At 47.7% G+C, this 27,866-nt stretch overlaps 1 protein-coding gene across 1 annotated transcript; it reads right to left on the bottom strand.

Moving 5' to 3' along the window:
- Nucleotides 1–10,598: 10,598 nt before the first annotated feature.
- LOC144166548 (uncharacterized) lies at nt 10,599–21,032 on the bottom strand. Its single transcript, XM_077696047.1, has 4 exons — nt 20,950–21,032; nt 19,867–20,005; nt 15,539–15,795; nt 10,599–11,048 (listed from the first exon to the last, which is right to left on the bottom strand). Exons 2-4 carry the CDS (start codon nt 19,993–19,995, stop codon nt 11,042–11,044), a joined length of 393 nt encoding a protein of 130 aa, XP_077552173.1. The 5' UTR covers nt 19,996–20,005; nt 20,950–21,032; the 3' UTR covers nt 10,599–11,041.
- Nucleotides 21,033–27,866: the final 6,834 nt, after the last annotated feature.

The following is a 27,866-nucleotide window of genomic DNA, read 5'->3' as shown; positions in this document are numbered from 1 at the left end:
AGATGGATGTCGGGCCGTTCCTGCCTGCAACGCAGCTCAAGGAGCGGCCTGCGACGTCCAAGCCTACAGAAAGGCCCAAAAAGCCCGATCCCAGAGTAACAGCCCTGAAAGACGACACATGAACACACACACACATACACACACACTCCAGTCGTTCTTAAATGTAAATAATGGGAACAGAAAACATCATCCAATGGAGCTGCCGAGGCCTGTTTAAAGAACTTCACGATGTATATGAGATGCTGCATGCCAGTCAGCCAAGTATCATGTGTCTCCAAGAAACTCACCTGAATTCCAAAGAGACAATTTCTTAGATAAGTACATGGTATTCAGAAAGGAAAGGTTGGCTGCACCCACTCTTCGGGCGGTGTGGCCATTGTCGCCCAGAAATCATTAGCATGCCACCCTGTCTTTTTAAACACTGTTCTTGGGGCTGTAGGGATCCGTACGATAATATTTAATAGGTTGATAATGGTATGCTCCATTTACATCTCTCCTTATTTTGCACTTCTGAGTTCCGATTTCGAGGCACTGGTTCACCAGCTACCCGAGCCATATATCCTCACAGGTGACGTTAATGCGCCCAACTCTTTTTGGGGCTCCTTCCGAACGGATGCCCGAGGTCACCTGACACAGAAGTTTCTAACATCCTCTAGAGCATGCCTTTTCAACAACAAAAAAAATCACGCCATATCCACGGAATAATTGATAAGTGGGGCGAAGCTCGAGAGGGGGAGATCATCGGTAACCGTAACTCTCCCGTGAAAGTTCGCCCATTACATCATTAAGAAAGACGTAAGACTGTGTGCGTGCATTGTACAAATCAACTTTTATTTTCGGAGTCAATGCTCCCAGGCCCAGACCTGGTGAAAGACCCCGCGCCATCAAGGACTACCCGGCACCTCACCACAATTTGTCACGTAGGATGGGACACAACGGTAAAGAAAGAACTTTTATTTAGGGTGAACTTGTGCCCGAACAAGACGAGAGGAAACAAGCAAAGGTCCTTGCGTCTCGTTCGATCTCCGAGAACGACTGCCTGCGTTCGTGGCGTGATCTCTTGCGTGATCTCCCCCTCGCAGTGCACGTGCGCTCGCGCCTCCGTTGGCGAACACAGACAAGCTCGCGCTCCCGGTGCCGAGTTTGCGCTGCCGGTTGCAGCCGGTTCTTGCGCGTGCAACGCGGCCCACTTTGCGACATCTCCGAAAGCATGCGGCGGTCACGTACCACGAGACACAAGGGATGGACAAACCCATGGCTTTAGGAGCTTCGCCCCTAAAAACAGCCTCATACCATAACTTAGGACACAATGCATACTCGCATCTTGACTTGGCTATTGGTTCTGCAGTTCTCTTTCCATGACTTGAGTGGGGTGTGGGCACGGACCCATATGGTAGTGACCATTTCCCCACTTCACTAACGTATATGGGTACAGGCCCAAGCAGTCTATCTTCCCATAAGAGGTTTAATGAAAACTGGAGCACATGCACAGAAACATTTAAACTACACCACACATCCATAAACACCTACACGTGGAGGAAGCCGCCCAACTCATCACGGCGCACATCCTCAACGCTTGCCAAAAGTCCATTCCCCAGGCCTCCAGTGCGTCCCGCAACCCAAGGAGGGCTTGGTGGAATGTGGACTGCAGGCAGGCGTGAGAGGCCCAGAACAAAGCGTGGGGTGTCCTACGCCGGTACCCCACTTAGGATAATCTCATTTCTTTTAAACGGGCAAAGGCCTTCGGGAATCGTGTGCGTCGTGAGGCGAAAAGGGAGAATTGGCGAGCCTTCCTCACTTCCATCAACTCATACACAGACACTAACAAGGTATGGACAAGAATACGCAAACTTAAAGGACAACATACACATAGCCTGACCCTGGTCATTACAATAGGGGACACACTCGAACACCAAGCTAACACACTTGCACAACACTGTCAACACGTTTCCAGCTCTGCACACTACACAAACACTTTCCTGAAACATAAAACCGCTTGGGCAAAGAAGCTCCTACATGACAATAACAGGTCAAAATCTGGTTACAATTCTGAATTCCCACTCTGTGAGATGAGGGCTGCCCTGAGCACATGTAGACCTGCAGCTCCAGGCGCAGATAATATTACATACATCATGCTACAACACCTAAACCCAGACACTCTTGAACCACCCCTACAGCTATAGAATAAAATATGGCTTTCGGGGCACATTCCAAAATCTTGGAGGAAGGCTATTGTAGTGTCGTTCCTGAAGGAGCGGAAGGACCTTCCTTCTCCCACCAGTTACCGACCCATCGCCATCATAAGCTGCCTGTGCAAGCTTCTAGAGAAGATGATCAACAGGAGACTCATGTACTTCTTAGAGTACAATGGTCTTATCGAGAGCTGCCAGGCAGGCTTCAGGGCGGGGCGATCTACCAACGATCAACTGGTTGCGTTGGAATCATATGTAAAAGGTGCCTTCATCCACAACCAGTATTATATAGCAGTCTTCTTCGATATGGAAAAGGCCTATGGCACGGCCTGGCGGTACGGCATCTTGAGTGCCCTCAAGTCGTTTGGTGTCTCCGGCAACATGCTGAACACCCTCGCTAGCTACATGTCGGATAGGACCTTTCGACTGAGGGTTGGGAGTCCTCTTTCGAAAGCATACGCGCAGTAAAATGGCGTTCCTCAAGGTTGTGTGTTGAGCTGCACACTATTTATTGTTAATATTAACTTGCCCGGAAGGCATTGCCACCAACCATTTCCTGTTCTATATATGTAGATGATGTCCAAATATCTTTCGAGTCTTGTAACTTCTCATTTGTGAACGCCAAGTCCAGTTTGGGCTGACCAAACTTGCTGGCTGGGCAGACACAAATGGGTTTAAACTGCAGCCTTTAAAAAGTACTTGTGTTGTGTTCTCCTGGAAGCACGGGATTCCTACTGACCCTGATATCTCTATTAATGGGGTAGTTAGTAGTCCCTGTCAGAGGGAAACAGAAGTTTTTGGGCTTAATATTCGATAGTAAACTCACATTTATCCCTCACTTGAAGCAGTTAAAACAGAAATGCCTAAAAAATGGTTATTATAAAAATCCTCTCACACCAATCGTATGGTGCTGGCAAGCAGCTCCTCCTACGCCTTTATACTGCAGTTGTAGGATTTCGCTTGGATTATGGCAGTGTCATGTATGGGTCAGCGACGAAAACGACACTAAAATGTTTGACCCGGTACTGCATTTGGGGCTTCGTCTTGCCTGTGGTGCCTTTCGCACTAGCCCCGTTGAAAGCCTCTATGCAGAGCGTCACAAGTGGTCCCTATATTACCAGATTATATACACTCACCTGTTGTATGCATCCAAAATCATGTCCACGACAAATCATCCTTCTAACTTCACCATTCAGGATGCATGTTATAGCGACTCTTTTTAAACCATCCATCAATTTCCATGCCTTTCCCTCTCAGACTGAGAGCAGAAGCTTCAGAGTTGGGAGTGTCATTTTCAGACATCCACAAGACACCCATCTTCGATTTTATTTCGCCGTGGCAACTCCGGGCTGTGTGTTGTGACCTGTCCTTTTTGCAATTCAACAAAAACAGTGCACCAAAATTAGCTATTAAGCAGCATTTCCTCTTCCTGCAGGAGAAGCACCAGAGCGCGGAGTATTACTGCGATGCATCAAAGACAGCTACGGCTGTGTCTTGTGCTGCGCACGGGCCGAACTTTAGTGTCTGTAAAAGAATGAACTCTCAAAACAGCATTTTTACGCCTGAAGCACATAGCATTTTACTTGTTTTACATCACATCGTACAACATCAAATTTCAACATCCATAGTGTTTACAGATTCTCTTAGCGTTGTACGTGCACTTTTGTCCAGAAAACGTTCAAAAAATTATGTAATAAGTCTTGTGTTTAAGGCCCTTATGTCGGCATACACCTCAAGTCTCGAGATAACAGTATGCTGGGTTCCTGGCCACTGTGGGATAGCCTGGAACGAAACCGCAGAACAAATGGCTGCTGCTGCTGCTGCACTCTTGAATACTGTAGACATAACAACATTACCCTACACTTACAGAAAGCCACACATCAGACGACAGCTTCGCGAAACATGTCAGACGCACTGGAGTGAACAGACAGACAACAAACTAGACGTAATGAAAACACACTTGGGACCGTACACTACCCACACACGCAACAGATACACAGAAGTTGTCTTTTCTCGGCTACGGATAGGGCACACACATGTCACACACTCGTATCTGCTCACAGGGTCTTCAAGACCTGTGTGTAGCAGGTGCGGAGAGGCCCTATCCGTAGTTCACATACTCATTCAATGTAAGGCACTCGACACAACACGACACAAACACTTCAGAGAACTCTACAGACAACACATTCCGCTACACCCATCGTTGTTTCTGGGTGACAATGCCATGGTTTCTGTGAAACGCGTGTTTAAGTATTTGTCAGATGCTAAGTTTTTAAACCTCATTTCCTATCATGCATAATCAAATCTGGCCCTATACACTAGTCATGACCATTATCTTTAATTGGTTTTACTATATCCGGTTTACACGTTTTTATGCCTACCTTTTTTGTGGTAATCGCTTCTCTTCAACCATTAAATAACTTCTCTGGCGCTCTTAGCCCTCGTTGGCCTTGCGCCATTAAACACCAATCATCATCATCATCATCATCATCATCACAATTTAATTCGCTTCGTATTCATTTTTAAGAGGCTTGGATGGGATTGCAAAAACTTCTTTGGGGCCTGCGAATGAAGTCCTATCGCTAGGTCTTCATGACTTGGCCGGAGTCGGCACCGCAGTTGCAGCCAACCGGGCTAGGTGTCCTCCGCTCCCCGTCACCGGGTCGCCGGGGTCCTCCTGCCTGGCCAGCGCCACGATGACTCACTGGACAGCCTGGAGTTGAACATTTTGGTCATTAGTGCGCACCGCCTCTTCGAAGGCAGGTGGCATCAGATGGCATCGTTCTTGTTTTTGATTCGTCCGGGTATGCGAGGCAATCCCAGACGATTTGCTCGAGTCTTGCTGGAGCTTTGCGATATACCCGACAGGTGACATCAGGGTATGTCTCCGGGTACATCTTGTGCTTTAGGTAGGGGCTCGGGACCATCTTTGTTTGGAGTTGCCTATAGATGACCGCCTGCTCCCTGCTCAATCCTTGGTTTCACCTTAGAACACCTTGACATCTGTCAGTTAAGTTTAATTCATCTTTATTAACTTGAAGTTACCTTGATTTAATCAGAAATCCGCCTAATTTAATGCCCTTGTTAACTCGCACTAATTCTTGTTAATCCCCGTGTCTTGTTAATTCACTTTTGTTCGGTTATTTCACTTCGATGTCTCTTAATGCACTAGTATTAATCCTAATTCGCTTTTTCATCCTCCTTAATTCGCAGTGTCACCGCCTAATTCTAAACCTTCCTCTGGTTTGCTCCAACTGCCTTTATTTCCCTGAAGGCGTCCAAGGGCTTTTTTAATACGACGCCTGATGAATTCCGGTTTTCGCTCAAGGGCTGTGAAGGTCCATGGAATGATTAGACAAATAAACTTTTCGTTATCTCAGTTACATTGATCACGTTGATACATTTTATCAAATAATACAGTTATCAATATAAAGATGTTGTGCTCCAGCAGCTCTTTTCCGTCTATGCGAGATACGCAGCATCATCCTGCACGACCCTCCGCTCCCTCTCCGTTCGTTGCGCTCATTGACCTCAAAGCGTGACCGCGTGAACGATAAAAGCCGCTCTAAGAAATCCAACCGTCGCCGCCATCGACCAACTACCAAAACCGGCGCATAAACTCGGCGCCCGCAACGCGACATTGCACGCAGCAGTTTGACAGAACCATGACGCGGCGCTTTCATCCGAGTGCAGACGCACGACAGCAACAATATGACGCAGCAGCGACGCGCGACTCACGAGCGGTGCCTCTAACAGCCCTCCCGGCGTCCAAAGCATCCTACCTGTCTCAAAGCCCACACACCGCAACGTCGCTCACTACCTCATCACATTTCCTCCTGGGAGGCCGGGGTTGCCCACCTCGGCAATAAAACCTCTTCGTGGACAACTCTCCTTCAGCACCTGCTCACCATCAGGGGGGAGGTCGTTTGATCTCAACCTCCTTGAGCGCGGACCCGGACATGGGTCGTATTAATAAACGTTTACTCTCTCTCTCTCTCTCTCTCTCTCTCTGTAACAGCGGTGGCCAAAACCGCCAACAAAGACAAGCTGATCATGTCAGCGTGGACGTGCACACGCACATGCACGCTATCTCGAACCCGATGTCGCACATCGGTACCACCGATAGGCGTCGCCGGTGCAGCCCGGGGCAGAATTCATTAGCTTACTCAGGGAGCTATACCGGGAGAACCAAGTGCAAATAGTGTGGGAGGGGGTAACATGCAATAGGCCTGTATACACCTACAAGGGTTTGAAACAAGGATGTCCTCTCTCTCCGCTGCTGTTCATGATCTACATGGCGGGGTTACAGAGGAAGCTAGAAGTCAGCACGCTGGGGTTCGACTTATCCTACATAAAAAAACGGGCAGGTGGTGGAACAACGGGTTCCGGGACTAATGTATGCAGACGACATATTGTTGATGGCGGACAACCGAATAAGTATGCAGGGCTTGATGGATATATGCGGTGAAGAAGCGACGCACCTAGGGCTATCCTTTAGCAGAGAAAAATCGGGGATCATGGTCTTTAATGACGGCGAGGAGCACAAAACAGTATCAGTGCAGCAAGTAGAAATACCATTGGTGAAAGAGTATAAATATTTAGGTGTATGGCTGAACAACAGCGAAGATTACACACAGGTGCATGAGGCTCACCTTAAGACGAAAGGAAGACGGAACGCAGCTATAATGAAGCATAGAGCCCTCTGGGGATACAGCAAATGCGAGGTGGTAAGGTCAACCATTACAGTGAGCCATGCGGCAACACACTTTTCATTGCACGTGAGGTTAAAAGAGGTATTCAAAAATATGCCCCTGGCTGAAACAACAGTAATGTGGAACCTTTGCTATTCCTTCGTGCGGTTTTTGAATCACGCGGGGAAATCAACTGGGTTTTAGATGCGACTGCATCTCATTTACTCGCCTTGTCCCTCCATACGGCGTTGTATGTACACCCATCCCCCTACACTATAAAAAAAATTAAAGCCGTTCCACTCAACGTGAAAGCTGTCATAAATGCAGAGCAGTGATTCGCCATAACGGCCTGTGGCACCGTTATCCGCTTACTGCTACTACCCATCACGCTCTTCGCCTCCGTGTCTCACTTTTCTCTTGATGAATTGAACGGAGGTTTGTCCAAAGCAGTTCAAATTTCCCGCCTTCGCAGTGCTCGCGCGCCCCCTGCCTGGAACGAACAGCGCGAGCGGTTTTCGCACGTGCCGGCACCTTACTGCGCAGTCCACAACGCGTTGTTTTTGGCGGTCCCATCTCCCCGCGAGGGGGACTCGAGTAAATGCGTCGCATAGGGGGTGAGTGTATTGCGTTAACGTTTAGTGTTTGGGGAGTTGGTGGTAGTGAATGCGTTGTATGAGCAGCTTCTTGACGTAGTTTGAATGAGTCAAGGATATAAGGCGCGTTCGTAGCCTCCCATTCTGTGTCGGCTTTGTGCCGCAGTGGGTAGAGCACCATGTACATTTCGTTCCGCCCGCAGGGTCGAGGGATCGAAACCAGGCGCCGGATAGTATTTTTTTTATATAGTGTAGGGGGACGGGTGCGGACAACGATGGTGCGGACTACTACGGACGTCAACGCGGGTGACATCGTGAGTTATTGAAATGATCTGCATTTAAAGATAACAGCGGCGCCCGGTTTCGATCCAACGACCCTGTGGGCGGAACGCGAGGTACATGGTGCTATTCCCACTGCGCCACAAAACCGAGACAGAATCAAATGCTACGAACGCGCCTTATACCCTTGACTCATTCAAACTGCGTCAAGATGCTACCGATACAACGTATGATGGGGCAATGATTAACACTTGCAATAAAAGAAAAGAAGCTCCCACTTACAGCAACAATGATGGAGTAAAGGTCGTTGCGACAGCGAAGCCCCAAGCATACCACTTAGAGAGATTGACCAAGATTGGCCAATAAAACATAATAATAATCATAAAACATAATAATCATACGCGTTCCCGACACGTTTCACGCGATTTCAGAATCAATCGAACGGAAACACCAAGTGAACCCCACGATGCGTCGCATCTACACAGGGTTCCCCTCGAGGGGAGGTGGGCGCAATTTTTCGGTGGCGGTGGTGGTAACACGCATTTATTTTATGTACAAGGGATACAAAGACGCCATGTTACGATTTAGCGAATTTTGGTGCCTAGGGGAGAGGGATTAGTTAATGGGAGTTAGGGAAAATTTAGGATACATCCAATGGTACATTCTATTGGGTGTGAATAAAAGGAAATGGTGAAGGCCAGAGTTCTCAACGAAGTTTCGTAGGGCGGCGAGCAGGCGCCGTTATTTGCTCTGATTGGAACTGCTTGGATAAAGCCAATCATTAAGGCTGGGTGGGATTGCCAATCCTACGGTTTGGAGGCTTGTTGTCGAATGTCGGCAAAACGAGGACAGTCCCACAGGACGTGTGCAATGTTATTATTGGCTGAGCTCCGCGAACACTCGGGGTCATCTGGGCTGCCGAATCTTTCAGCGCGACGAAAGTGTGGGGTTCTTGCCGAGCCAGTTCTAATCCTGTGAACGATCGTGTGCCATTTCCGGGGCCAATGCTGAGGTATGACTGGACGCTTCACTCCTAGAGCCGCTCGTAGTTGCAACTTCCTTTCCAAATTGCGGCGGGTGTAGAATTCCGAGCTCGAAGTAGGTGAAGGTTCCTCCGCTGTGTTATCACAGTTTTCATCCGACTGCTCATCCTGAGATGCAGATGATGGCACTATTACAGAAGGAAGCTCAGGAAAATGCCTATGCTCAGAAGAGAAGGGGTAAGGCCGGGTGATGCAGCTTTTCCCAGTTGATGTGTCCCTTGCGGCTTGTTGCGCAAGTGCGTGGGCCTTGCTATTGCCTGAGATTCCCGCGTGAGCCGGTATCCAGAAAAAGGTCACAAGACGTCCGCGGGTCCGCAGCGTGCTGACTCGCTGCCGGATATTTAAGATAACCTCGGAAGTTTCATCAGGTCGTTTTAGACGGCGTAAGGCATTGATCGCGTCAGTAAGAATCACCGATTCTTTGAAACGTTCTTGCGTCTCGAGCCACTGAAGAGCTCGCGGAATGGCTATCAGCTCGGCCATCTCAGGTGTCGTGTTGTCGAAAAGGTGTATTTTACGCTTTTCATCTTATTCTGGACACCTGAAGGCAGCACCCGCACGCCCAATGACTGGGTCAACTGAGCCGTCGGTGAAAACCCTGACCGCGGTTTTATACTCCTCGTCTAGCCATTTAAGTGCCAAAGATGCTCCGGCCAGTTTTTGTTCTTCGGCCCTCCAGTCATGAAGGCCGGTGCGGTGTCCAGGGATTGGAGCACATGCGAGCACATCTGCTGTCCACGGTGCTTGCGGGAACTGCCTTCCGGGTCCTTGCGGTTGCTGTTTGAGATGTTGCTTTATTATGCAACGTCCGGCTGGTGTCATAGCTAGGCAATGCTGCTGTGGTAGATGCCTGCCGGAGGTGAGGTCGGCAAGGGTGTTCATGCCAGCCTCCGTGTAGAGGTTCAAGCTGGGAGTCTGGGCTGGAAGACCAAGGGCTATTTTTATGCGCCGCCTGTTCAAAACCTCGAGCTTATTAGCTTGGGTCTTGCTAGGGCAGAGGTGCGGTAGGACGTATAGTATCCTAGATTGAATGAGACCTTGGTGTAGGCGAAGGAGCGTCTTGGTAGAACAACCCCACTCATAACTTGCGCACCTTTTGAGTATGTCGAGAAGTCGTAGGCAAGTATCTCTTAGTGCGCTAACTTGACTTTGGTTGCGTAAGGTTGGAGTCAGTGCTCGAGCGCCACCTGTCGGAAACTGCAGCAGCGGGAGTTCTGTTGTTTGGTGATTGCTTTCATTTCGTATGATGGAGCTGTTTTGTGTCATTTCGAACGCGTATTTCTTCCTTGCACGGCTGGAGCCGTTGTGCCATTTTAAACGCGCCATTTTGTTCTTGTGCGGCCGCTTTTTTCTATTACTATCGTAAAGACCAACCCAACGAACATTCCTAACTACATCAACGCGGGGGTGGTCGGTTATACGCAGATTTTTCCTCAAATGTACCGAGCTTTCTTTGCGCCAAACAACGGGGAGGTGTATGATAAGCGCCAGCGGTTCACGAGGTTCGAACGGTTATGTCTATTTAAACCGCGCGGTTTTCGAGACCTCAGCGTGGCTCCCTGACGACGGTACACCTAGCTCTACTTGCGTCCGTTATCTCGCTGCGCCGCCTGATTCCGGCAGTCACTTTACATCGACCGTTAGCGATCTACGACCAACAAGCGAGCCCACAAAAATAAACACTGAACTAGTTCTGGTTACCCACAGCTGAAACTCAACCATAATGCTGAAACGCTTTATTACAAAATTTATTAAAACGTTTTACATAATTAATTTAACATGTTATGAAGAATTTGGCTAACACATATGAAACATTTTACGAATGTGGCCCTTTAATAGGGAAGCCGCTAGGGTGACAGGTTGTTTTCTGTCACTTTCCTAGTGCAAAGGAATAACGAGGCCACGCTCGTACTTCGAAGGAAATACTTTGCTCGTACATCAAAAGACTTGTTTACAGAGGTCCTATGAAAGCCTTTCTCTGAAGCACACCTCACGAAGGTATCAAAATATATTGCGCCGGAAACAAAAGACGAGTACATCACGCTGTATTAAAAAATATGCACTCCTATCAAATATAACTGGTGCATTGCACCCAACCAATATCATGCACAGTCGCTTTGAAATGAAAATTTTCTATAAAGACGTCGGGTTGCATAATTTGGAGCTCGGTCTGGCGGCCTTTGGCTATTTCTTGCAGCAGCAAACGAATGCGTTCCGCCATCTTCCGGAACCCGGTGGTCACCTTATTTCCTGAAAACGAAAAAAAAAAGACAGGCTACAACGACACGTTTGTGACGTTATTAAAGTTATTTGACTGGGAGGGCTGAAACTAAAATTGAGTACAGATAAATATTCCGACCGGTTGTTTACAACACAAAAGTAGGACTGCTGTTGCCCTAGGCCGATATAGTTCAATTGCAGACAGTGCCAGAAATACCTGCGTAAAACGCATTGCCATTGAAATTTGGAACTAGCCCCGTCCGATACTAAATATTTTGTATGCAGACATCTATTCTGTAAAATTCGGAACCTTTACGCTATAAAACTGAACAGCGTGGTTTGCCAAAGTTGAAAAACGAATACTGAACGTCTTTTATCATTAAGTGTCTGAAGGGTGGCTTACCAACCTAACTACAATATACTCATTCATAATGCTGAAGCCGTTTCAAGAATGAAACTTACGCTGAAAGCACTCCTTTCGCGAGAGATAAGGCCGTATACTAAATCGGCCACGCAACCAAAATACAACTTCGTCCTGTTTGAGAGAACTAGTGCTTGGCGGTGGACGTTGATCCTTCCAGCCACCAAAGAACTTTCTTTGCCACAAAAAAAAAACGCAATAAACGTTCACAAACTTTCCAATTTCTCGCTGAAGTGACGCATTGTGGGCCGGAGTTACACATAATCGGCCAGCGCTAAAAACATAGGGCCTATCATCAGCTCCGTATCGTCCACGCACTGTCCGGGTCCCCATCCAGCACTCGATTTTCCCGCGTAATTCAATGAGACCTTCCCTCAGAAACGAGTTCTCCAGTACCCCCCGGCAGTCAAGGACTGTTCAATAAAAACGAAGCGTAGTTATGAGCGTGTTAACTGGTAAAGTTTATTCAAATAATCAATCAATCAATCTGTTACAGAGTACAGTGAACTGTACATTGGTCACACATGTAAGTGGAAGGTTGGCAAAAGGGCACTTTAATGCATGACAAAGCGCCGTAACATGTCCCAGTGAATAGAGCGGACAAGGAGCATGTTTGAAGCGCAAAAGCAGCCACAGCTTCAAATTTTTTGTAACAGTATGAAGAACATTCATTCTTAGAGAGCTACCTCCAAGACTGAGTTTATAACAGTAGTGTACTGTAACGTTCTTTTGTCGATGAGACAACGGAGGAATATGTGCAAGTACTCAGACTTATTCAATAGCAGATCATGTCAGTTCTACTCCATAAAAAAGGTAAAATCATCTGACTGTACTAGTTACTAAAACTGACAGATATCTATACATGTTAAAGTTACAACGTTAAGTTAAACGTTAAGTGTTGAATGTCCAATTATTGAAAAATTTACAATGTATCAGTCATAATATAAAATAAGTGGCAAAAGCTAATGTTGGCAACGCATTAGAATGCAGTGATACGATCAAAGGAAACAAGACACCTACGAGTCGACCAGTTATGTTGTCTCGCTGTGGGATTGGTCGGTGCCCGCCAATTGCAGAAACAGGACTCTGTGACGTCACAGAGCCGGTGGGTTTCTGTGACGTCAATCCTGTGTCTGACGTCACAGATCCTGTGACACTGTAACGTCATCCCACAGCCAACTCAGCGGGAAAATGGCGGAGCATTTCCGCTGCTTCGCCTGTTTTTCTTAACATTGCCGCCATTCTTAATATCTGTTGCATTGTCGCCCTGTTGCACAGAAAGGGCTCCTCCCTTTTGTCTCGGCGCACTCCAACACAGTGAAAAGAGCAATCGCTCACTCCTGCCTGGAATAGCAGCTCTCTAAGTCTTGTCCCCAATCTATGCAGGTTAGTTTTGCTAAACAAATTGAAAGGTTGCTTTCACCCGGCTTCCCGTGTACGGTTCTGAAGTCGGTCGCTGAGGCACTCCTCAAGAAGGTTAAAGGAGGCACCGGTAGAAGAACGCCTGAGCCAGCGCAAAGCACGGCAAAACCCGAAGTGGTGCCGTACATTCGCAAAATCGCCCATCACCTCAAGGAGGTCGCCAACAGGCAAGGGATTCCGATCCTATTTTCGGCGCCGCGTAAGCTGGCCCGACTTTGCGCACGCACTTCTTCCAATGGGCGCAAAAACAAGGTTGCGACGAGAAGCATACCATGCCATTTGTGGACTACGCTATAGGCGTCGTATATCAGATTCCACTTAAATGTGGAGAAGTCTATGTTATCCAGACCGACCGATGTATCACCGACAGAGCACGGGAACATGAATTGTCGGTAAGGAATAAAGGAAATGTCTATTTACCCGCGCATTGAGATGCCTGCACGTATGAGCCACTTTTTCGTGAGATTAAGAGTCTTGGCAGGAGCAGAGATGTGACAGCACGGGAACTCTTTGAAGCCTTTTATATCAAGCAAAAAGGCGATAAGTGTATCAGCGATACATCGGTGGTCCTGTTTACCTCTGAGAAATATTTTTTCGAGCATTTCGCTGATTGACACATATGCCTACTTGTGTTACTCTTACTGTGCAGCAGCCTGCGCATGCTCCTTTTGTTTCTACATCTACCAGCTCGGGCGGTGAATAAAGTTCAGTTGAAAGTTAGCGCCTGTCCAGCCTCCTCTGTTGTGTGCTGTCTTTGGTTGTTTGCGCTGAATATATTTTTACGAATCATGAACCAAATAGCCCCCCAAAAAAGTTTTGTTAAATTGCATGTCCTACTTGGTTTGGTGGTACGTACTGTACCTTTAAATAAATTTGGCCGAGTTGAAATTTGAGTGCATTTGGCATTTAAGGAAGGTTTCCGAAATATTCAGAAGCCTATTCTTATTTCGGCTCTTTTCAGAGACTCAAAAAAGGCTGCCTTAAATCATACGTTAAGCATGCTTTCTGACTAACTAGGAGTCAACACATACTTGGCTTATCTTATTATGGACACCATACAACAGTTCTTTTAAATTTTTTTCTAAATCCTAAATGCTCTTAGCACGTAGTCAGCCAACATATTTAGTACTTTGAATAGGAGGTCGCCAAGTACATCAGCCAGAAATTTTGAGTCTGTGTCCATTAGGAACGTGCCCAAAAATTACTTATGGACGCCCGCACACGCGGCACTAGAAGGCAATGAATGGGCCAACGAGGCTGGTCGAGATCTTGCCCACCGAGAGCCCCCGCAACCCGGCTCACAATCAATGGACAACGCCAAGGATCGCCTCTGTTCTTACCGAGACGTGCTCGAACACTACAAAGGGGAAAGACGAACTTACCCGGCTGCCCACCCCTCGCTCACTAAGAAGCAAGAAGTCGTGTGGAGACGCCTCCAGACGAACACGTATCCTAATCCAGGCCTTTACAGGCACTTCCATCCGGATATACACGACGGCAAATGCAAGCACTGCCCAGAAATTGCGAGCTTGACTCACATGTTATGGGAATGCCCCAGTGTCCAGAAGAAAGATTTTAGCAATACCAAAGGCACATTTATTATAAATAGTAAAGAGCAATGGGAGACCGTGCTACACAGCGAAAACCCTGACATCCAGCAGTGGGCCGTCCAAAGGGCCGAAGACGCCGCCAGGAGTCAAGATATCTTGGCCGTCGTCTAAGGCGCCACGGGCCTGAATAGGCCTCTTCTTTGGACTAAATAAAGTTATTTCCTCCTCCTCCTCCCGGTCATGGCATTGTCCAAGCACTCAAACTACACCACTGCAGCAATGCACGAGGTATTGGCGGGCTCTCTTTAAGTTGGGGCAATAAATGCTTTCGATAGCCACTTTAAAAATAAGAAAAGCTTGAAAGCCACAATCTTCCTATAAAAAGCTGCCTGTAGTGCACTCTAGGGCATAGAAATAGGAAGGGCGGTTGCTCGATCAGTTATCACCCGCTTCCTGCAGCGTGTCATGCGAACAGTCTACGAGGTTGACACTGAGACAAAACGAAAACACAGTGGTGACGAATGCATCGGGATAGTCGGCTGCAAAATCAGTAACATGCTGTCATCTTCGCCAATTAAACTGTTCGCTCACCTCGGTTCTTGTAAGTATTACATTACCTACGATGCCTTCTGAATGTAGGCGCCAGTGGTTTGACTTGTTATTATTGTGGGTATTGGTATATCAGTCAAGACGGCGATTCATAACTAAATTTAATTCTCCAGCCAGAGGCCTGGATGAGAAGGGACTTTTCACAACAGATATGGTGCCACGAGCTTCCAGGGAATAGGAGGTTGCGCTGCTGCTGTTGCTGCTGCTGCTGCTGCTGCTTGCGATGGCAAACACCGGTGCCAAAAAATTAGCAGTGGCTTAGCTCTGCTATGCCAGAATATACTTAGCGTGAGCTAGGGTTCTGTTTGTTATTCGTAGGTTTCGTGGCTGTCTGGGATCAGCTGATTATCACGCTTACTGCTGATAAAATGATTTCCAATCAATTCGCGGCGGCGGCGGCTCCGGCGCGCGGCATGAGACGCCACTGCTCCTCGCGCATGCGCAGCACGGCTCTCCAGGAGCAACGCGAAACTGTTCAACGTCGGCCAGTGCAGCTCACGCTACAAAACGTGACTCACCCCTTCTGCGGCTTGCCGGCAGAGCTGGCCTTCTTGTGTGCCGCCCTATTCGGGGCTGCCCTGGCCGTTGACTCGGTGTTGTCCGCGGTGAACGTGGAAGCAGCAGGGGGGTGCGCGGCCGAAGAGGCGCCTTGTGAGTAGCCACCCTGCGCCGTGCCTCCCCCGTCCAGCCACACACGGTGCCGGAGGAGCTTGGCGTACACCAGCCGGGCGGGACAGAGGTGGTGTGGAGCGGCGCACGCGGCGAGCACCAGCAGCTGCTCGGAAGGAGACAGGGAGGAAAGGCCCGAGTGAACCTCTAGTTCACAGCGTCTAAGAAAGCGGCGAAGGCGATGTCACCAATTCACTCGTGGCCACGGAGCAAAAATGGGGTGATCCAAAGGCCCACTGCGGCGGCCGCGGGCTAGTGACCAGACAATGCCACAATAGAAAGCATCGCGGACTTGGACGCTTGGAAGCTGGACCTGAATTCCCAGTTGTGTTTGTTTCATAGACGCTCATTTCGCGTCTTTTCCGGTCGTGCAGTAGTTCGTCTTGCGAGGCCTCTGACCAATGGGCGTGCTGCGTCACATACAGTCGTCTGCTTTCGGCTAATCGGGGCTCGCTCGAAAGGAACGTATTGAAACGGACATGAAAAGGAAAACACTCGTGTCCCGCTCCTGGAATGAGTTCATAGTGGCCTCTCATGGACCGAAAGATGGTGACCACACTCATTCAGTGGCAACGCCACGCTATGGCGGCGCAGTGAAATGCCGAAATCGGATCCGCGTAGTTTCATCTGCTACAACAGCTATCGCTAGCTTAACCTGCGACAACAAATGCTTCTGATGTTATCTGGCCGTCGCAGAAAGAGATGTTTTCCCTCCTGCATTTGTTCTTACTCCGGGGTCATGGTTCTGTTCGTGAGTGCGCCTTGTTCTAGCTCGCTTCTTTTTGAAATACTGTCACTCTCTCTTAGAGTTTAGAAAAACTAAGGCTACCGGAATGCATGAGGCGTTTTTTTCGAGGTGAACCAAATCCACCTTACGCGAATTTGAAAAAAAAAAAACGAAAGTTTGTTAGCCAACCTGATTCAATGCTGCCAAAGCTATCAAATGACATATTTAAATGTCAGCTAGAGAAGTAATATGGCCGCAAAAAAAATAAATACTACGCGAAGAATTTGAGCAACATTAGTACGTTAAGTTCGGATTTGGCTCGTACTGAATCGACACATTCAAGTTGGCGCGGCATTCCTTAAAAAACTTCATGGCAATTGACTTTCAAGGATGCATTGTTCACGGAAAAGGCATTAAACAGACAACATAGCTTCAAGAACAGCGGAGCTATACACGATGTGAAGGTGAGTTCTCTGGGCACCATTAGCAGCTCTTTTCAACTTCTCCCCTAGAATAATTTTCTTGGACACGCCTGAAGGCACTGACGAAGTAAGCAAGCTTTTCATTGCCTTGGCATAAATTTATAAAATGCTTCACAAGAAGGCTGTTCATATCTTCTTGTATACATTAATGAAGTGGCTCGCATCCACCAAGAGGGGAATTTACCATGGCTTGTAAGCAGCGAAAAATTTGTTCAGTGCCTAATGGTAAATATCCGAGTAAAATGATAACAATAACCATGTCCGTTCCATAGGGACGGGGAAGACGAGATTAAATTATTGCTTCACATCTCTAACTTTCATATCGTACACTTCTTATTCTGTTCACTTTGTCTTCGACGTCTATGGACAGATCTTTCTCTCATCTCTTATTAGTTGTTGTCTGAATTCCGAATAGGTAAGCTACGAAAAGCATAAAAAACGTATGAAAAATCCCATGAAAGAGTCCAAACAGTCATGCCAAAAGCGAAATCCCATTGGGCTCACTTTGGCTCACTTTGATCGGTGTCACAGCAAGATCTTGTTCATTTCCGATACGACCTTCTATCTGCGTACACGTTTGCAGGGAATTATGTCGCATATTTTCTAGCTACCTTTTTTCTAGGGGAAACTTGTCGGGTTTTTCTAATCTGTGCAGTTTTATGTGGCTTGGTTACGGTTTTTGGAATTGGCTCATTTTGAAAAAAAGCCTCATATCTAAGAAAAGTTATTCTTATATCCATTCAGTAGTAGCAATAAAAGACAAAAGACAACACAATGCAAGACAAGACAAGACAATAAGAGAATAAGACAAGACAAGACAATAACAAGACACAACGGGGTTGATCACAAACTCCCATGACAGATGGTTGACTAAATGTGAGGGGTTTAACGCACCGATCGTACACATGGGCCGTGACACCCGCCGTAGTGGAGGGCCCCGGATTAATATCGACTTGTAAGGGTCATAAACGTGTGCCCGAATCTCAACACGTGGGCGCTCGCGTCTTTCGGCTTCACAAAAAAAGCTACCGTTGCGGCCAGGATGGAACCCGCGTCCTTGGGTTCAGCAGTCAACGCCTGAGCCACTGAGCCCCCGCGGCTGGTGAATTGCAGGCTACTACTGGACTCGGTAGATTTCTATTTTAATTTAACAGGTGTGCCATTACAAATACAAAAATTTTAAATGTAACACACCCGCAGACAACTTCGACAGCTAATTACAGGGCTGCCCCATAACAAAAGAACACAGAGAACAACTTTTAACCGTCTATAGAAATAATCTCACAAGAAGGTTACCTGAGCTAATGAATAAACAGAAGTGTTCAAAATTGTATAAAAAATGACAATCCTAAGTAACGGTGATACTCAAAAGTACTAATCACTGAAATATGTAAGTGCGAAATTTCACATACACGCAGACACGAAATATCAAATTAAGATCGCGTAATTATCTAGTTTTTACATTAAGTTTATTTCTGGTCTAATTTTCTTGGTCTAATTACCTTTGTCATTTGTTTTCGATTTGAAAGTGAAACACACAACTTCAATGTATTTTTTCTACCCGTTATACATTGGTGGTACGGGAATGGTCTCGACGCATCAGCCCGTTTAATAAAGAAGATAGAGCAAAGCTTGTGTGTACCGAATAAAGAGCTTCTCAAACCTTATCTTCTTTTCCACACCCCTTACTCCTCTTAGGAACATAGGAGCAATGAGACGCTGGATTGACCTTGGTTAAGCTTGAAGGTCAACGGGACGCCATGAGGTGTTTTCTTGGCTTGTGCCCGGAGGGATAGGCGTCGATTTAAACAGTTTCTCACACCTTGAAGGCGCGTTCCTTAGCCCATGCTAAAGTTTATGTACGGAACCCGTTCGGCCTTTTGCTTTGTACTACTAGCGCGATGCTGGTCTCATGTATCTCCGAATCATTGCATTTATCCACCGCCTAAATACGCTGGTGGCGATTATGCATGTTCTTGTTGTGCGTTCCTGGTGGTGTTTGCATTCTTCAGGTCGTTTACCCGTTTTTATCGTGTTTGTACTCTTTCTCAAGCCTTTCTTATTGTGTCTGTGTTTAACCATTTTCCGATGAAGGACTCCGTTCGGCCTTTACAAGCGAGCGTGTAGGGAGTGTGTGGGAAGGTGCAGACGGATATCGATATCGTGTGGGTACAGAGATGGAGAGGACATCCGTAATAAAGGGGATGACAATGAGCACTACACAAACGCAATTCGGACGCGCAGACGCAAGGCTGCTGTTATCAGCGCATCGAGAGTCGTCGATGACGGCCTATGCCCCAAGTTATCTGGCAATGCGTAGCCATTACTTTGAATGCTTAACAATTACTTGTGAATTCCTGCTTTATCTGTGCGCTCAATTTCTTCTGGATACACTGGACTCACTGCAGTGGACTGGACTGACAAAGGCTGGACACACACGACCCTTGTAGCAACGGGTTTTTGAAACGAAATACGCACACATATATGAAAGCTGCGCTTCGCGCTGGGGGCAAGAACTGCAGTCTGAAGCACAGGAGGCCGTTGTTGAATGCGTAGAAGGCGTTGTGTACAAAACTCCACTACGGTAAGAGATTTTATGTTGGGCTCAACCATTCGTTGAGCGGTCGTGTGTGTCCAGTCTTCTTTTTCTCCGTGTGCCAGTTGCGCTGTATTTCCCCTGATTATGATAAACCAACACGCCCCAATAGCCACATCAGTGCATGGTACGTCTCCTACATCTGTGAAGCCTTGAAATCGGGTGATGATTCCAAGGATTTCATTTGGTTTTCTTGGATATTGGTTCGTGACGAGGCGGAAGAGAAATCAACCCAGCGGCAGCTTGACTCTGCCCCCGCCCGCAGTGAACTGGTAAGCATTGAACACAGCACATTTAAATGAGTATCAAATGGAACAAAGTGCCAGTAAAATAAACTCTTATACGATCTTACCTTTTTTAGTTATTGCTCACCTTTATGAGGTATACCCTCCGGAATACTCTTTGAAAGCCGACAAAAAGCCATTCAAAGGTGTTGAGTGACGCGTAAATAATCCAGTATCCTATCCATTTCTGTTCCAGGTCCGGGGATTGCCTGTCCATGGCTCGGAGGCTGTAAAGCAGGATTACATGCGCAGAATGAGTAGGATGAAAAAATATTATTTAGGGAAGTTAGCGATAATACATTCACCATTGCACCTTACGTCTTCAACTTCTTACAAGGCCATTGGAATGAGTACGCAGCGATTGAAACAGGCAAGACGTCGCATATCAAGCCGCAATGAACATTTTGAAGACATCGTTAAGCACATTACGGATTAGTATAACTTAAATATTCCTCAAAAACCACCCCAATATAATGGTATCCAGTTGACAACAGAGAACAGCAGACAATGGGGGATCGTTCATATTGCTTTGAAGGCACTGCTTTTCCTTTGCCAGCAGTCACACCAAGATTAACCGCTATAGAGACGCACGGCCATCGTCATTGTCCTGTCTTCATTTTCTGTCTAGGATTGGTGGTAAGAGCATCGTATACACCATTTGGGTTGTTTAATATCCTCCAGCACAAAATAGTGTCCTGTCTTTGATGCATGCCGAGCTAGCGAGCTGCACAGCAGCTTCTCTAACTGCACAGCGCAACAGCGGAAACCGTCAGCGCGCACTGTGTTCGTTGGAGATGTTCGAGGTACTCGTGGACTCCTAACTTCACAGCGCGCCAGGCGAGGAGGCCACCATGCTGGGCGTTCGTCCGAGGTTTCGCAGTGACTCGCGCCGTGTCTCGGGGTGCAAGATGCTTCGACTTCGACTGCACCGCCTGCTTCCGCGCCGGCTAAGCGGTGGCTGTCAACCGCGCAAGTACGCCACCAAAGCCGAAACCCAGGAGGCAGTAATTGTCAGCAGTAGATAGGTCAGTCCCTAGTTCAAGCTAAGTGAGCATGCTTAACTGCCCAGAGAAATTCTTGTTTCTTGGCCGTGGAGACGCTGCTTTGCATTATCGCCAACTGCCGCTATCCAAGCACGTGGAATTTTCAAGGTAACGACTGTCGGGCTTACCTGCCTAGTATGGGCCAGAACGTTGTAATGAAGTGAGTCACTCCCGGCCCGGCAAAAGATGTACAGGATGACGACCACGGCGGCGAAGGCTGCAAAGGAAAGTAAGCCGAGTGTGAGCCACTCTTTGATGAGGTTCCAGCCACATGAAAGAAGGACTACACACGTGAATACAACCCGAATTTTTAAGGAAGCTTCAGGCATATTCCGCACTATCTATTCATGGTGCAAACTCCTGATTGTCTCCCGAGATAACACTAAGGCACTAAACCTCTTTAAAAAATATTAAAACGGTCACTGTTCAAAACGTGGAAATATACCACCTGTAAATGGCATTGGTTATTCTTTTTCTGCCAGAAAAGTACGCACATACCTCTTGTCCCCTTTTCGGAGCTTTGAGGTTTCATCGTTAGCGCCATCCGATCCCGAACACGGAGTGATTTAAACTTGCCCATTTATAACACTATACCTTTATTAGGCTCATTCGGCGATTTTCTACTGGCATTACTCACAAATTAACACCTGTGCTCATCCTGCGTCCATCGAAACGCGTCGTCACTGGAACTTACGCCAGCATAAACATTACGACACCGAGCTCAGGAAAAAAAAAGTGCCAGAAACTAACGCTAGTGCTCCCTTAACGGAAGATACAAACTGTAATAGGTCATCGACGTTAAGCAGCGTCAGTGGCGGCTAATTGTCACCGCAAGCGCTCGTTGGCAACCGATCGATGGCGCCATTGGAGATTTTTTCTGAACTACCGCAAGTGGGCAGAGTTGGTGGGAATGAAACGCTGACCTAACATCTAGGTTAAAGGGACACTGCAGTGAATTTGCCAAAGTTCTGTTTTTGTTCGCATTGCATTGACTGAATCAAATAAACGCTTTTTTGATCGTTTATCCGGCCCATAAAGTAGTATTTAATTTAACTGCTAAGAGCACTGATGCGTATATGAGGTGCGATGTGACTGGGACCAAGATTAGAATTCAATCAACTTTTCCTCTCCTTTCAGTGCGACAATAGGTGGCATGATACGTTATCGTTGGTTGGGCATTCTCGACATCTCAGGAATCAGTATGCTGCGCTTCTTGGGTAATATAAACCTGCCAGCACCGCTTAGAATCGTAACATTCCCTAGCCGACGCATACACTCTTAAAAGGTTTTGGCATTCAATAATGGAACACTAACAACTTACTTGTCTCAATATATGCTAGGTACTTTAAATGGATGTAGTAAATGCATAACTAGTCAGGGTTACTAACTGAAGCAGGCAGGAAGCACCACTACCATAACCAGTATCACTACCTAGCGATAACACCGTTCGGAGCTACATGCGTTTATTACTGGCCATGCATAACCTAGTCAGAAGCCCGATCTTAATCTGGTGAGTACTACCTTCCTACACCCAATTAATTTCCTAACCATGCAGTTGCTAGTGGCAGAGCCTACGTACCGTACCGCGGGGTAGTAAGGTTCGAGGAAGTTAGTAAATACGGCCGTTGCTATACTTTTTAGGACCTTTTTATTAAGAGTGTGGGCTGTGGCTGAACGGCATCTGCGGCGTCAGGCGCGCTGAACTGCGAGGCGCTACTTCCCCACCTTTAGAGCTTGCCTTGATCGTACCTATACGTCGTAAGAGGCGTGTTCGGACCGAGCCGATTGTTGCCTAATTCGGCGCTGTGCCCGCAGGCTTACAGTGCTTATGGCAACATCACGCCAACGAGAACTCGCCAGCGTGGCAGTTTCAGTCGGCCAGCGATTGCGAACTCAGAAAACAGAGAATGCAGCATAGAAAACATTACCGAAACAAAAAAAAATAAGCTAAAAAAATTTCGCCCACCTCCCCTCGCGGGAACCCTGGTGTGACCCTGGTGTGATGCGACGCTGAGGGGGGTTCAAGCGCAAGCCGAGAGCAACCGTCGACCGAAAGGCCACCGGAGACCGGCACACCGGTTATATGCGCAGCGCGCCCGAAGGACAGGAGACCGCGGAGAGAGAGAGAGTACTGCACATGCGCAGCACCGCGCGCAGCGCCGCCCACCGGCGAAGTGAGAGCGCGCTGGGCCGCACACGCTCGCACCTGGGCACGCGCCGGCACCAGTGCGTCTGCCGCGGCTATGACGCAACACAATCCAACACAATCCACTTTAATCCGATCCAATCCAAATCCAGTCCAAGCCAATCCAATCCAATTGAATTCAATCCAATGCCCCAGCGAGAGTGTTCGCTATCGGGAGGAGAGGGGGAGAGTGGCTGCGGACAACGGACGCACGCAGGAAGGACAGGGCCGCCGACAAGAGATGCTCTGAGCGTCGCATCTAAAAGAATGTGCTACCAGGGATACCGACCTGCTCTCTGCGAAGCACTACAACCAGTGCCTTAGACTCCTCAGCCACAAACCACACGGTGGCCGGGAAGGGAATATGAAGTATTGTCTGCGAGGGCCGCCACTGGTGAGGCCGGCGCTGCGATCGTTTTGACGTCACCTGTACTATAGTGAACTAGAATACTTGGTATTCTAATTCACTGTACCTGTAGGATCCCCGTTCCTACCTTGCCGACCATGATGCATGACAGCGCATGACAGCGCATGACATTTCGTTCAGGACGCGCCTTCTAAGTGTATTTTCGAGTTAATTTTCGCCGTGTGAAGTAATTATCAGTCCGTGAACCTCATGTACCTCATCCGTGTACCTCATGGGGATTTTATAACCGTGTCAACCGTGGTAGGCTTCCCGCAAACGACTTGAGCGTGGTGGTGTATGCGGACGTATGCCAACGAAACCGGTGTAAGCCTACGCTGCGTCTCGTTTCCCCAATCGACATTGTAGGCTACGACGATCGCCGCGCTAAATTTCTAGATTTCGCTTGTTCGCAAGAAATGGAAGAAGCAGGAAATCATGAAGCGTTCACTTCTCGCAGAAGCGCTCCGCAAACAGTCCGCCGTGCCTGTCCGCCGGCGGCTCGAACCGACGCAGGTCGCGGCAGCAACACTTGCCCCCTTTTAAAATCAGACTTATCGCGGATAAGGAGTTCCACATTCGCGAAAGTGGATGTTACGTGTGGTGAAAAATTGTGCTAGGTAATATCATTAGCGGTGATTTTCGAAGCGATGCTCAAATAACAGCCGACAGGCCGCGGGCATCAGTCTCGGCACCGCCGGCCTGTTCACGCACGCTGTGGCAGCGGACGAAGGGTGGCGATAACTGCGCGCAAAAATCGGCCCAGGCCGTGGCAGGTATTTTGATCATCGATCGCTTATATCGCAGTCACCGTGGATACAAACTTCCACATACGTATGGTGAAAAGTTATGGTGAACGTATGGTGAAAAGTATGGTGAAAAGTTATGTTGGGGACTGTCATTCGGGACTGTAACGATAGCGGCGATGAAATATCTGCCGCGACGCTAAGCTTAAAGTTCCCAACATCGAACTCCGCGCATCGGAAACCGGCGGTGAGCTAGCTGTTGGCGAAGACCCTCTTCGAAAACTCGTAGCGCGCAAGCGAGCTTTTTGGGCTCCCCTAACTTATTGGGGGCCCCCAACGCTTGGTTCCCCTATTTTAAAATTCCCCATTATCTCACGACGTGCTTCGCCTCGTACACAGCCGCGCCTTTGTGAGCAGTCGTGAGTTCTCGAACTTGATGCTAGAGAAAGGCGCAGGCTCATTGTAAACAGACAAAAGCCGTGTTGCAATTATAAATTTCCACGTCATAGCCTTTATTAAAAATAAACATAGGCACGTCTAAACTCGCTCGAAGACGTTGAAAACTTGCGTTAGTACCATTCATACATTGCGAAAAGTAAACATAGCAGGACAAGTACTAGTGATCGTTAATCAAATCAGGGCATAAATATACAGAAAAAACAGTGGAGGGGAAATGCAGGACGGAGATGCCGATCGTACCGGCACTTTTAAGCATGTGCGGCGAAGCAATCCGCTCACCGTTCTCACGTAGTCATTATTATTACCAGGGAATGCGCGCAGTACGCTAGGTGATATCACAACTACGCGGCATGCTTCCGTCGCTGTTGCAAGGTCTATTTTCTTTGCACACACGGTCTCGTACATGTCACGTCGCAAGTACAGTAATCCCGCGTTATAACAAAATCGCTTTACTCGAAATATCGCTTTATTCGAAATTTCTTCTAGTCCCAACCCAAACACATGCATTTTGGACCGCATTACTCGAAGTGCACGAAGAGTGTGACCCGCTTAGAGCGAAGAGGCGAGTGGGGACATCTCCGAGTGGAGGCGACCCAGCGGCGAGTCAGGCTGTCCACATTTCGGGTCATTGCAATCTGCTGTTTCCCCAGCGATTTTCTCGAACCGCTCATCCTCGATTCGCACCATCAGGTTTTAGACAAATGGTGAAAATGTGTAGTAAGCTCATTGAATTTTGTTCCTGGACAGTGTTCAATGGCGTGGACGTGACGGTGCGCGTATAACGGCACTCTAACCGTAAAATTAGAAAGTGTCGTCGACAACGGTGCGCCGAAAAACTCTTCTTTTGCATACATCACTGGTGCATACCTCGAACAAAAATTGGCCAGTGATCACGCAAAGAACCCTAGTACGAAACCGGTCTGTTTTCATGATTGCGCTCTGACCCAGAATGAACAGGTAGTCGTTTTTGGAGCTCACAAACACAACTTCAGAGTCAAGCCATGGATGGCATTTGCGGCGTTTCCCAGAACGCAAATCTCGTAGCGTTCCGCCACGCCCGCGCGCCCCTATAAATGTTGCAACTGCTTTTCCTCCTATTCGCTTTCCAGTCTACGAGGCGTTCGGACGCCAGTCACCGCTCCTCAATGCGCCCAATCACGGTGACCAGAGCGTCATGCAAGCTATCGTCCAATCGTCCAATTTGATCAGGAGTTGGTCGCGCTCGGTCAGAACTTAAAACATTCAAAGCTCACTGCCTTTTTTGCACCCGAATTTATATTTTGCTTGCCTGAATACATTATGTTTTGATTATTCGCATTTATAGCACAATTAAAGCTCAACTGCTTTAGTTTTTCTTGTCAGGATGCTTATATCGAAATACCGCTTATAACAAAATTTTTCGCCGTTCCGCTGACTTCTTTATAACGGGGGATTACTGTATTTTATAATGAATTAACAGCGTACTTTTCTCAGCACCAGTTGCATCGTACTTCGCGTTAGCTGGCTGCATACGAGCTGTCAGTGGCGATGTTCGCCAGTACCTAGCCGCGGCGGGGTCGCCAGGAACCAGCGAGTCGCTGATTGCTTGCCCGGATTATTCGGTCTTTAGACCACTTTTTTCTGTAACTTGCATGAAAACCGTGACTAAGGGCATGTGGTGGCCACAACAAAAAACGAGCGGTCGCATAAGCATAGGAAATGTGTTCAAGCAGGCGACACCACAGACCGGCGTCCTACAAGTGACGTCTCTCGTAGGTGGCGCCACGGTATGTCCTCGGGGCAATATATCGTATAGGCTGTTTTCTCTTACTTTCAGCACTCCCAGCGTTTTAGATGAGTACTTCTTTAATAAAGTTCGTGCAGTTAGTGGTCCCCAAATCCCCACGGATGTCGAATGTGTTGCTTAAGTAAAAGGAGCAATCGCAAATGTGTGGTCGCGCTTCTGGCTGTGGTGTGATTTTATTCTGCTGAAGAAGTGCTTTTAGTTTAAAGATTTACAATACTACTTTTGGTTGATTTTATTTCTGTATTGCCTATTTCATATTTGCTGTCTTTTCTCCCGCCTTCCATTCAACTAACACTTTCTACTACCGTACATACGCTTCTACCGCCTTTATTTGACCTTACGTTTTCAACGAGCCTAACAGTCGCACAGGCAGATGCACCTTACAGCTCTAGTGAAGGCAAGTCATCTAAGCGTCGCACATGCGCTGGGTGTAGCTACTTTCACTTCATCAACTTTACGATCATAATATTCCGCCAACAAACAAAACAAAACCCCATTCCTTCGTGAGCAAACCTCGTCATAGATTAGTTTTAACCCGTCAGCGGCAGGCCGACTGACTTGGCGGAGGGTCGGCAAGCCGCGCAGTCAAGCCAAGCCAGCCTCCAGTAAGTGGCCTCCAAGCCTGCCTCATAGGAAAGCGGCGAATAGGCCGCAGAGAGAAGGACAACACTTTCAAATTGATTTTTCTGTTAAATATTGCGGCGTAAACGCACCCAGAGTGGGCGAAACATGCCCGAGGTACTGCATACTTCAATTTGTGCAAGTATGTCCACAGTGGTTACAAAACACTTCATGGCCCATTAAGTCAATAAATACGAAACGTTGCGAATGGTGCAATGATAACGTTTGCAACCAGCAAGGACACAAACTAGATTTCGCACAATAAAAGAACAATCATAGAGCAGCTCTGAATCTCCCCTTTCGGGATGGCTTTGGTACAAGTATAAATGGCGATAGCTCATGCAGTGTACCAGGCGGCCGAAGCGACGGACCCGGCCGTCAACGCGCGCTCGCCCTTTGAAAAGAGATTGCGCTCAATGTGTGATATGGTCTGCTCTTTCGCCTCTTTATGATCCAACAGTCCGACCGTACAGGTGATCTTCGATGCGGATAAAACTGTGCCAGAGAAATGAAATAGCCCAAGGACACTGTCAATTGCTTCCATGATTAACGCTGTCACATTACAAATGTCACCAATATAAAAATCGTAATGTCACAATAACATGCAATACCGACCAGAATTCCCACATTCCCCTTTTCCGCGTGATATGATCTTATCTGCTATGTAATTCCTTGGCGCAATTTATATAAATTTATTGAAGTTCTGAATGTTCGAGATCGTGTTTCTGTAAGCTTCCTCTTCAGAGGCATGAACCAAAGCGCGCACCGTCTGAAAGTAAGCCTGTACTGGCCTTTCATCTGCCCGAAACTGAAATGTGAATGCGTTGTCTGGGGTCCCGTTACTA

Source organism: Haemaphysalis longicornis, unplaced genomic scaffold (assembly GCF_048455015.1).
Source record: "Haemaphysalis longicornis isolate Haplotype H1 unplaced genomic scaffold, Haemaphysalis longicornis Haplotype H1 scaffold_18, whole genome shotgun sequence".
Taxonomy (NCBI): Eukaryota; Metazoa; Arthropoda; class Arachnida; order Ixodida; family Ixodidae; genus Haemaphysalis; species Haemaphysalis longicornis.
This window is presented reverse-complemented; position numbering and strand designations above follow the sequence as displayed.

Coding starts and splice junctions, on each gene's coding strand:
- LOC144166548 (XM_077696047.1), bottom strand. CDS start 19,995: ATGGACAGGCAATCCCCGGACCTGGAACAGAAATGGATAGGATACTGG. Junction 15,796..19,866: donor GGAGGGTATACCTCATAAAG/GTGAGCAATAAC, acceptor CCTTCCGAGCAG/CTGCTGGTGCTCGCCGCGTG.